This window comes from Vombatus ursinus, unplaced genomic scaffold (assembly GCF_900497805.2).
Source record: "Vombatus ursinus unplaced genomic scaffold, bare-nosed wombat genome assembly UNPS02014880.1, whole genome shotgun sequence".
Classification (NCBI taxonomy): domain Eukaryota; kingdom Metazoa; phylum Chordata; class Mammalia; order Diprotodontia; family Vombatidae; genus Vombatus; species Vombatus ursinus.
The window spans coordinates 509,181-521,223 of record NW_020954658.1 but is presented as its reverse complement, the minus strand read 5'-3'; the positions used below and the strand labels follow the sequence as shown (position 1 = coordinate 521,223).

Here is a 12,043-nt window from a genome sequence, read left to right as displayed (position 1 = left end):
ATAATATAATAATAAATAATAAGCTAACAATGAATGACACAATAAATGATGAACTTGATTATCAACATGCTAATTTTGTATGTTATCATATTTTATATGACAACTTTCATTTGCAAATCAAATACCTGGAATTGTGTGCAACACATTTGCAGCCATTGACTGATCTACTGAGATACATAAAAAATGGAATTTCTAATTACAAAGCACTTACAAATTCCACCTAGATTTCACATACTGATTTTTAAATCTTCTCAGGGAAACTTTGATCTCTTTGTTTCTGAAGGTATAGATAGCTGGATTCAGGAGAGGTGTGATGACTGAGTAAAACACAGCAAGAAATTTGTCCACTGATGTTATGTTAAGTGGCCACACATAGATAAAGATGCAGGGTCCAAAGAATAATACTACCACCATAATATGAGCAGTGCAAGTGGAGAGTGCCTTGGATACCCCAACTTTGGAGTAATGGCGGACTGTGAGTAGAATGTAAGTATAGGAGATCAGTAAGACAATGAAGCATGTCATAGCAAGAACACCACTGTCAGAATTCATCAAGATTCCCAGGGAATAGGAATCAATGCAGGCAAGCTCAATCACCAGTGGGATGTCACAGAAAAAACTGTTCACTACTCTAGGGCCACAGAAAGGCAGATCTACAATCACAACTAATTGACTCATAGAGTGTATGAATCCAATAGTCCATGAGATCATTACAAGCCAAATGCATCTTCTTTGGCTCATGATGGATGTGTAGTGGAGTGGTTTGCATATAGCTACATAACGGTCATAAGCCATGGCCACAAGCAGCACCATCTCACCTCCTCCAACAAAATGCACAAAGAGGATCTGACACATGCAGCCCTCAAAGGAGATGGTTTTGTTTTCCTTGAGCAAGTCTGTGATCATCTTTGGAGTAGTGACTGAGGAAAGCAACAAATCAACAAAAGAAAGGTTAGCCAACAGGAAGTACATGGGAGAATGGAGATGAGAGTCAGTAACAACTAAAACCACAATAAAGATATTACCTAAAACAATGACCAGGTAGAGCACCAAAATCAAAAGAAAAAAGAAAACCTGAAGTTCCCATGAATCACAAAGTCCCAACAGCACAAACTCAGACACTGTAGAATGATTTACTTCAGCCATTCATTCATCTTTACTATAAACCTCCTGGAAAAAATGAGAGTAATATTTATTAGAATGTAAAAGAGCATAATTCTCTACTTTTAATGCTCAAATAAATATTCTCCCACATAAATATGAAACCACATCTTATGTTCATTTAACCAGTCTTGCAATGATATATATGGCAATATGATTTGAGAGATTGGGGGTTCCCAATCTATGTGAGATGCACATACCCCAAAGGAAAAGGAGCATCTGGTGAAAGATGTATGTGGAATATTTGAAAAAAAATAGCTATATTACCCTATTGAAATATTTCAAAAGTAATAGTGTTAACTGAAAAAAATTATGGATGAAGAGGGAATGGTAAAAAGGTGGAGGTAGGCTGGAAAAGAGAAAACATCTGGAAAAAAAGAGACAGTTGAAAAAAAGTTGATCAAACTAAGTGAATGAGGTCTGAATAGAAGTTCTTATCGAAATGAACTAGAAAAAAAAATCCACCAAGTGAAAGATGATCTGATTGATCCCTAATGATAAGGAGAGACTCCAAATTTTAATTCAACCAATGAAGTTAAATATTTGACATAAACTTGGAAAAGAGTTCTTAATTTTAAAAATGTTCCATGAAGCTTTCAGTAAATTTTAAAAATTATTCTCTGTGAATCAGGATTATCAATCCTGTTCTCAAATACAAGGCAAAAAAGAAACTGGAGGCTGAACATCATATGCAGATATTTATATCAAAAACTATACTGACAATAAAATTGTTGGTGGACAAATAAAATCATGGCTCATGCAGATTTATTTTACTGTGTTGTGACAAATGTTTAACAACTTCATTATCTAAAAGTATGTTAATAAAATATTATTTATTTTACTTTTATTAAATTTAATTTAATGTTAAGTTTAAATCCATAATTATTAATTTTATGAATGATTAAATATTTATTTTGTCTTATGCTTATGCATGGCAGATTCTAGAATTTATTTCCTTTCATATTGAATAGGGGGTATGTGAAGGTTTGCTAAAAGTCAAGGGATACTAAAAAAAAAAGCCAAGAAGAATTAAAAAGAATAAATAAACAGTTGAGAAACCTCTGAGATAGCTCATGTCTCAAATATCCCACCCATATTTAACATTCGATGATTTTGTGATTCCAAGCGAGAACCAATAAGAGAAGTCAACAATCAGATTTGGCAAGAAGGGCTACACAAAGATTCCTATGTAAATCCAAAATAAATGTCTTAATCCAACATCTTAATCAGAGAACTCCAAAACGCAATCTGAGGCTTCAGCATGGTAATGGTTGTATTCACTGGCTCAGAATAGGCACTTAATAAAAAATCATTAGATGGTTGACCAGAATAAAGATCCTGACATGATCCTGAAATGTGTCCAATATGTGACTAATCAATAATTAAAATACATCACTAAATGGAATTCTAGGATTTAATTGACCTAATTCAGTAGCAGTTTGATATAAATAGAAAATTTCAGAAACAGAGGAGCTCAAAACTCCTATTACTTACTATCTTGGTCCTCAGTTTCCTTAGCCTAAAATGATATAGTTAGAATAAATAATATTAAGTTTGCTTCAGGTCCATATGACCTGATGATGATATTTTGATCTGTGAGAGGAGGAGAAGCTGTGCATCAACTGTCCAGTGAAACAGACTAAACTTTTCCTTCAAGAGTGGACAGTCTTCAGTACCCTAATGACTACATGTTTTCATTTAACCTATCAGTCCTTCAGGAAATGTTCTAAGACTATAAACTGCAGGCAGGTGCCAATCTACACTGTTGCTGAGGAGGGGAGTTCCTGTACCAACTAAATCACAGATGGTCTGGACCAAAAAGGAAAAAAAAAGCTACCTAAACATCCACACAGGAAGATAAATTAAGCACAACCATGTCTTTCTTAGCTATCATAACCCTATTTCTTTATGCACCTTTACCTTCACTGCATCATTATTACCATCACCTTCTTTTCCACCCTTGCCACCAATAGGTTTTCTTTCTTAAGACCCAGGTGATTGACATCAGTTCAACAAATTCATTGAAAGGAAACTCAACACTTAATACAATGTCTGGTACATAGTAAATGATTAATAAATGTCTATTGAGTGATTGATTGATTAAAACTCTCTTAGCTGTTATGAGAAACACTGGAAAATGATGCCATCACTGTTCATTAAACTATCAATAATCTCCTCAGATCATAAGGATAAAAGACAAAGTGATGATTGAAAGTTTTTGCATGATTAAACTAGTTCATTCTGAGATTTTAAAAAAAAAAGAGATAAATTTAATTATTATGCAAAATTAGCCTTTCCATTAAGAGAGTTCATTCAGGGGAGGGGGGTGGGAATTTTGCACTGACTAAAAGGGAAATGTTCATACTTTGAGACCTCAAAACTCATCAAAAATATATTCTCCAGTTGATATAAAGTTGAAGGAATTTTTTTAAGTTAAAAAGAAATGTTTTGATGTCATGTACCTATGGACTTAAATCCCCTGAGAGGAAGACATTTTTTTGCATACAAATGCTTATTATGTAAGGTATGAGGAGTTTTTAGAATGGGAAGATTGAGAATCATGGCATTTTAGAGATGGAAGAAATTAGAGGTTCTTTAATAAATTTTAATCTAAATTCTCCAAATCTTTCTTTTTCAGGCATGGAAACTAAGGCCCAGAGAAGTGATGGGATTTGCTCAACATCACATTGAAAGTGATGATCATAGGACTCAGATTTGGTTTTCCTGTGATTTAACCTAGTGCTCTTTCCACCCAAGTTCATTGTTTCATCATCATACACAATTGGCAATACTTACAACAAGCATGGTCAAAAATCATCTATGCCCCAGCTATGAAAAAAGAATATTTTTAGCAAATTAATGTAGAAATGGATTTTAGAGAAGCAATAATTCACTTAATTAAGAAAATTTATTGTTTTCAAGTTGTTTGGGGCCTCCTAATATTTATAATTTGGAATATTTTACCGTTGTTATTTATTCCTTAAACAAGTCCCTGGGATGTTTTGCTGCTCAGCACAGAAGCCTGGCACTGTAGGCACTTAACAAATATTTATTGATTAAATGTTGCTAAAAATTTCTTCACAGTACTTTCTAACTCCATTTCCAATATTCAAGCTAGGAAAAATACTCAAATCCATACTACTGTTGAATATTTAAAATAGTTGGAAATATTGAAAAAATATTGAAATCTGTGTGTCTTAAAATATTCCCTCATTAAGATTTTTCCTTAATCTAGGCTGGCCTAAAGGATATTCATGCATAAAGATGAGTAAAATTCTGGGCTTTTTTGCTTTTGTAATGATTTCAAGATATGAGAAATTGAGATATCAGAAAGAAAACAAGAAATAAATGGAAGGGAATTTTTTTCCTTTAATTTATACAGCACTTTCCAGATACAAAGGATTAAGTCACACTAAAAAGCATTTTTTATTTTATTTTTAATTTTATTTATTTCATTTTTATTTATGGAGTAAAACAAGCATTTCCATAACATGGTATAATCAAAAAAAAAAAAAGGATGATTATGTATGAAACTGCAAATCTGTTATGTACAACTTGCTATTCCTTTTAAATATATAATAAATCTATAATGTACATTTCTTTCCTTTTTGTTTCTTTTCTTCTCTCCCCCACCCACCCAGAGATGGCTACCATTAGCAAGGATTTATTAAAAACTGGGCAGTAGTATGGTGGACTGGAATGTCCTTTGGATGAGGATAAAGCTGGTCACAGTTCTATTCCTGACTCTCTTACTAAAGAATTATGTTACATTTAGCATCTCTTGATTTAAATTCCTTCATCCATAATTCAGGGGTGGAGATAAAAAGGGAATGGATTAATAAATAAATAAATAAATAAAAAGGCCTTCTAGCTCTAAAAATCTATGATTCTATGAAATTATGCAGTATTTTCAAATATACTATGTTCTGTGGGGGTACTCAAAATAAATGAGCTCTCAAAAAGATCAATAATTTCCTCTCATTTTCTTTCATTGCTTTATTTAAAATGGGATTGGTTAAAACTCTAAAAAGCAAAATCATAAGTTTAATCTATCTCCTTTATACTGGAAAGACTAGGTAAGTTTTACTGAAGAAAAATGATTCTCTCTGTGATACCTAGTATAATTAATTTTACAATTCTGTGAATACAGGCAAAACCCTCCCTTTCCTCTCACATCAAAAAAGGTGGAAACTTTGGAAATAACAAAGTGGGAAAAGCAAAGTAAAGGAAAATGAACCAAACTTTTCTTCTCTCTTCTAAAATTGTATTTTTGTACTGTTTCATACGCTCAACATTCTAAAACTCTGTCCTATGTCCCTGGTAAGAGAGGAAGAGAGAAGGGAAATAACTATACGGGTAAAAAAAAAAAAAAAAACAGAAATGACTTACCACATGCAGTCTCTCAGTCAGTGATTTCTCCTTTGGTTACAAGTTTGTGGAGAATGATGGGCATCTAATCTTTCTAGTAGAGACCGTTGATCTTTGAATGACCATTGTACTTGGTGTAGTAGTGAATTATATTCACTTCAGGGAAGTAATGTAGTCCCTGTGGTAAATCAGGGAACTTCCCACATTGTGTTCTACAGAGAAGAGGGCATAAGGTTCATGGAAAAGAGGCATATCCTTTAGTCCTCTGAGACCCCTTTATCCCTAAGGCTCCTTAAGTTGATAGTATCACCTAGCAAATCATCTCTCAAAATTCAAGACCAAGAACAACTGAATTTAAATAGAAAGCCCCAAACAAGCACTAATTTGAGAAGTTCTTTTGCTGAATGTCTCTTCTGTATTTTGTCCCTGGAATGTACTTCCTCCACATCTCCTATTTGTTAGAATCTTTCTCTTTCTTCAAGCCACCTCTCAGGTACAGTCTCTTTCAACAAGACTTTCCTGATCATCACCCTCTGTCACCAAAAGTTGAAAGAAGGGTTTATCTTCTAAAATTCCAAATATCACCACTAAGAGTGTTTTATACTTATCATTTTTTACTTGCAGTATGCATGCCATATTGTTTCATCCAATTTATATTGTCAGATTCTTGAAAGTAGTGACTGTAGGATTTTTTTTTATTGTGTTTGCATCCTTAGTGCCCAGCATGAGATCATATTCATAATGGGCAATTAAAAATTTTAATTGAATTAGATTGTTTGTATATTGTGTTTCTGGCAACAAGTTGATTTTATTTGTGAGGTTTCATTGCAATTTGTTGTTGTGGCATATATTGCAGAAAAAGATTGAGTAAATCAAAAGTAACAGATTATATACCAGCTAGGCAAACTGGTAATCTCCAACAAGTGAACCTGCCTATGAATTGGTAATCAGTCATAAGTCAAGTATAACTTACATATCATATGTCTAAAATTCCCTACAATCAACTGACTACAAAACTAAAAATTACTAATCTGAGCAGTTCATAACATAATTAGTATTAATTTAAGGGACTCATGAAAGGTTTTATTTAAGGGATTTCAACATTACTGAATACTGATTTTTCTCCAAATCTCTTGTAAGTAAAATTTATTTTTTGCATGTGTTTTAGCAATCCTCTGTGTTTTCATACTAAGTGCATTCTAAATGCTATGTGCTGGAATGTAACATCCATTTTTAGATATAATGATTTGGGTTGTACTTTTTGTCCCACCGGAGTATAATTTCATAGACCCTTGAAGGCTGTCAGATGTGAAAATCTCTGAAACTTTGCCCTTCTCTCAACTTTGAAAAGGATTTTTTTCAGCTTAAGAAACAATTTGGGAACAAGGCCAGAAAAATAAATCCAGTCTCGGAGAGTTCCATTGAGTAATAGGGGTATACGGATGGTGATGGTGGGATGTAAAGCTTTGGGAATAGTAGTGTCCCCCAACCCACCAGACTTGCTTCCAACTCAGCTCCACATGACAATCATTGAGGGGATTAATCATTATGCAAAAGGAGCCACCTTCCTCATCTTCACTAGCAATGATTAATGACCAACAGACAGATAAGCATAGAAGCCCTGGGAATGGCAGCAGCACCAGCCTTTCAGTTTTACTTCAAACCAAGGTCTCTTGGCCTTAATTTTGGGAAATTACTCCTGTGGAGAAGTGACCAACCATCCTCATAAACTTCCAATCAATTATCCTCCACATAGGAAGCAAGCTAGCCTAGATGAAATGGCATGGCAAATAGAGAAAAAGACAGAAAATCAAAAAAATACCAGTACATTGATCACTATCTTTCCTTGGATCTTGATAAAGACAAGACCCATTTATAAGAATACAAGTCATTTCCCAATGGATAAATGATCAAAGGATATTAACAGGCAATTTTCAGAAGAAGAAATTAAAGCTATCTATAGTCATATGAAAAAAATGCTCTAAATGACTATTGATTAGAGAAATGCAAATCAAAATAACTTGATTTGCCACATCACACATATCAGATTGGCTAACATGACAAAACAGGACAATGATAAATGTTGGAGAATATGTGGGAAAAATGGAACACTGATGCATTGTTGGAGAGCAATTTGGAACTAAAGCCAAAGTGTTATAAAGTTGTTCTTACCCTTTCACTATACCACTTCTAGGTCTCTATCTCAAAGATATCATAAAAATTGGAAAAGGACCCATATATACAAAATATTTATAGCAGATCTCTTTGTGGTGGCAAAGAATGGCAAAATGAGGAGATGTCCATCAATTGGGGAATGGCTGAATAAGTTGTGGTATATGAATGGAATGCAATACTATTGTGCCATAAGAAATGATGAGCAGGCAGACTTCAGAAAAACCCAGAAAGACTTATGTGAACTGATGCTGAGTAAAATGAGGAGAACCAGGAGAATGTTGTACACAGTGACAGCCACATTGTGCAATGACTGACTTTGATAGACTCATCTCTTCTTAGCAAGGCAATACAACTCCAAAGGACTCATGATGGAAAATACTATCCACATCCAGAGAAAGAATTTTGGAGTCTGAATGATGAAGATGGAAGCATACTATTTGCATTCCTTTTCTTTTGTTGTTTTCTTTTGTTTCTTCTTTCTCATGGCTCCTCCCAATAGTTTTAATTCTTCTTTACATCATGACTAATGTGAAAATATGTTTAATAAGAATATATAAGTATAGCTTATATCAGATCACATGCTGTCTTGGGGAGGGAGGAGAAAATGGAGAGGGAGAAAATTTGTCACTCAAAATCCTATGGAAGTGAATGTTGAAAACTAAAAATAAATTACTTAGTTATATATTTAAAAAAAAAAGAAACAATCAATCCCAGCAGATTCTAGAATCTCAAGCAAGTCCAGAGATAGGATATGACTGATATCTCTTGTTTATCTTCTATTTTCAAGTCTTTTTTTGCCCAACCTCCCTATCCAACCCAAGATCCATTACCCAAAAGCCTTTGGAATAATCATTCTTCTAGTTCAATGCCTGCAGCCATCATTCTTAGAAAGGACACCATGCGGAGATGCAGTTTGGTAACTTTCCTGCAGGTGGTACAGCCATAGCTTCTGAAGACCCAGAAAAGAAAGTTCTTGACACCAAAATCTTTGTCATTGTGAAATGATTAGCATCAGAACTGATATGGATTTTATCAGTGTAAATTATATCAGTTTTTTATCTATCTATCATCTACCTATTTTTATTCAGTCTTTGAGAGATGTGGACCCATTTGGACACCTGGGTGCCAGAAGTAGGGAATATATATTTTGATTACATACCAGAAAAACATTCTGGAAAAAACTATATATCAATAAATAACATACTATAGTACTGTATTGGTTTGAACTTAATTGAAGGCAAGGTGATGGGGAAATATATGACACAGACTAATTTTGATTCCTACATAACAAATAGGGGTTTAATCACAGCAGAACAAGACAAGGGACAATTTACTGCACAAGGGAACAAGTTCAAGAGCAAGACTGCATCAAAACAGTGCCATAATGTACTGGTGGATGACTTCTTGTGTTCCCTCAGTTTAGGGGTGAGATTAGCCTAAAATCTAGGGTAGAGATGAAAATGTGGTAGATATTCAATGACATTGTCTGTGAAAGTTAGAGTGTTACATAGGTAGGCAAGCAGATTTTTGCACCATCTCCCCTCCTATGGCTCCCAAATAAGATATAAGAAGGGCATGATTCATGATACTTCCCCTTTTATTTGTGAGAGTCTTTACCCTCCACTTTCCCCATTTATAACTCTAATAGAACTACCACAGTATTACTGTCACATCAATGACACTCTTCTTGAATATTGCCCATCTCTTACCGTAAATTTCAGTTCTTTTTTATTTAATTCAGCAAGTAGCTCATTATAGTCAAAATAAAATCAGACATACTATACATTAGCAACCCAACTCAATTTCCCAGGAGGCATACAAAATTTCTCAAGACTTCCCTAAGAAATATGTAAGGTCATCCTCTGGTATATGCAGAAATAACTAGCCTAAAATCATGCATGCTAGGTGAGTTAAAAAGTTTTCAGGTCAAGTGCAATGAACTGAGCTGTTTTATCCTTTCCTTACATATCTTTGCAGCTATTTCTCTGATTCTCCTCCAATTTATGGCCTATCTGCCTGGCAAAAGATTTTCTCTCTGTTAAGCTTTCTTCCTTTAGCAACCCTGTGTGAGTGACCCACAGAATTTCAGAGGTATAAACAACCTTAAAAACAATCTAGTTCAATAATAATAGCCCCATTCAATAACCCTCATATCATAAATAACAAGCAAATTATAAAACATAGACATCTATGCTCAACAGAGGCATTTGACACTGAGATGGGGCAGCTCCAGCACAGAATTCAAGTTGATGAAAGGTTACCACTGTATAGGAAGGTAACATTCTGTACATATTTCTAAGCTAGATGACATTATGTGGTTTCTTCAATCCCTAGAAAAATTCAAAGTCTCCTGGAAAATATCTATTATCATTTAAAGGAATTACCCATCCATATTAGACCAATATAATATCTATTGTCAAAGGGTAAGAGAAGTCATATAATATTATCAAATCATTTTATAGGTGAGATGATGAGGTTCAGAGAGGCTTGAATTACTTTCCCAATATTATTGAAAAGGGAAGCTAGATATCTTACCCAAATTTACATATCTGATTATGGACAAAGCTAAGAAGCTAAGTCTATTAATCTCAATACAGTGAGTTTTTTGCTTCATAAATCAACATTCTTGTAAAAAATAAATACTTCTTCACTTAACTATAGGTTTTTACATCTATACTTGAGATATTTTTATGCCTCCTTTTTTATTTTTTATTAATAAATTTATTTATTTTTAGTTTTCAACATTTACTTTCTGAAGGTTTTGAGTTCCACATTTTCACCCCATCTCTCCCCTCCCCCCACCCCAAGATGGCATGCATTCTGAATATGCCTTCCCCTAGTCCGCATTCCCTTCTATCTCTCCCCCCCCTTTCTCTTATCCCCTTCCCCTTCTATTTTCCTGTAGATCAGGATAGATTTCTGTACCCCGTTTCCTGTATTTCTTATTTCCCAGTTGCATGTGACATTCCTTCGAATATATTTAAGAAAGTGCTCCTAACATTTTAAGATGTATAAGTCACTTTACTCACAAAAACTTTGAATTACTACAAATATCATCATCATCATCATCATCATTATCATTCCATTATTCCCATCATTTTAAGGGATTTGCATAAAAATGGTTCAAGGACAAGTTTCAATCATATTACTATATATGTAATACCCTGTGTTTATATCTTGTGTTCTATTATTCTTTTATATTTTTTGTTCTGTGGACTATGATGTGGGTGTAGTTAATAACTGCTTTTTGTGATTGAATGAATATTGTGGTATAGATCCATCATCTGTAGACACACTGAAAGCATCTTTGGAACAACTCTATTAGAAGATGGAATAACAAGGATGAAATATATCTCATCCCATTGCCACATATTTCTCGGGTGTTTGGTTGTTTTTGCTCGATTGCTATATCTTGAAAGCTTTTCCTCCTATGTAGTTTAAAGATGGTAAGTATCCAATATTATGACATTATTAAATGTTCTTAAATATTTTTGACTATGCACAGGAATGTGGTAGAGTCAGCTCGAATCAGCTTTCAGGAACTGATTTTTAAATCATCAGGGTAAGCATTTAGACCTCTGAAATCAGAAATTACTACACATCAAGGATGGATTTATTGTTTTGATGATTGTTTAAATTTTTAAAAGTGATGGAGAACATGGTAACAGTGCAGATTAAACTTTAAATTGTGTCACGTATATGTTGATCATGTTGTTGCTGCTGCTGTTGTTGTTATGTTTGAGCCGGTTGCTAAACATTTACGAGCATACCACTGACTATATATTATTTTTATTTTATTCTTAATTTTTTCCTTTTCTTTATTATGATCTACGATGAACATTTCCTTATTCAAAAAAAGGATTAAAAAAGAACTTCATATAAAATAATGAATCTTCATTGTATAAAATTTTAAAGTATAAACCTGCTAACTCCAACACTCCCACTCTTATATGTACATATTTCTGAACTTCTTCATGATCTGCTCTGTGTATTTTAATGATTAAATAATGTTATTTCTTTCTTTTCTTCTTTTTTAGTATCACAATCATACTCTTCATCCCAGAGCAAATATCTGCTGCTCTCCCTCAAATAGTCTTGCAAAACAAATTCATTAATTGGTCATGTCTGAAAAATTTATATTTCATTCTCCAACTCTACTTCATTCCCTCTCTGGCAAGGGGCAGATAAATCATTAGTCTTTCAGACATCACTGATTGTGTTGATTATAGTTCAAAAAACTTTCACAGTTGTTTTCTTTGTAATGTTGTTACTGTATAAATTGTTCTCATTTCATTTTATATCAATATGTAATGTCCCAATAGGTTTTTCTGAATCAATT

General features: G+C 33.7%; 1 protein-coding gene across 1 annotated transcript; it reads right to left on the bottom strand.

Moving 5' to 3' along the window:
- Positions 1 to 207: 207 nt before the first annotated feature.
- Positions 208 to 1,146, bottom strand: LOC114028359 (olfactory receptor 4K3-like). The gene has a single exon (XM_027842608.1). The coding sequence runs from the start codon at positions 1,144 to 1,146 to the stop codon at positions 208 to 210; it is 939 nt and encodes a 312-aa protein (XP_027698409.1).
- Positions 1,147 to 12,043: the final 10,897 nt, after the last annotated feature.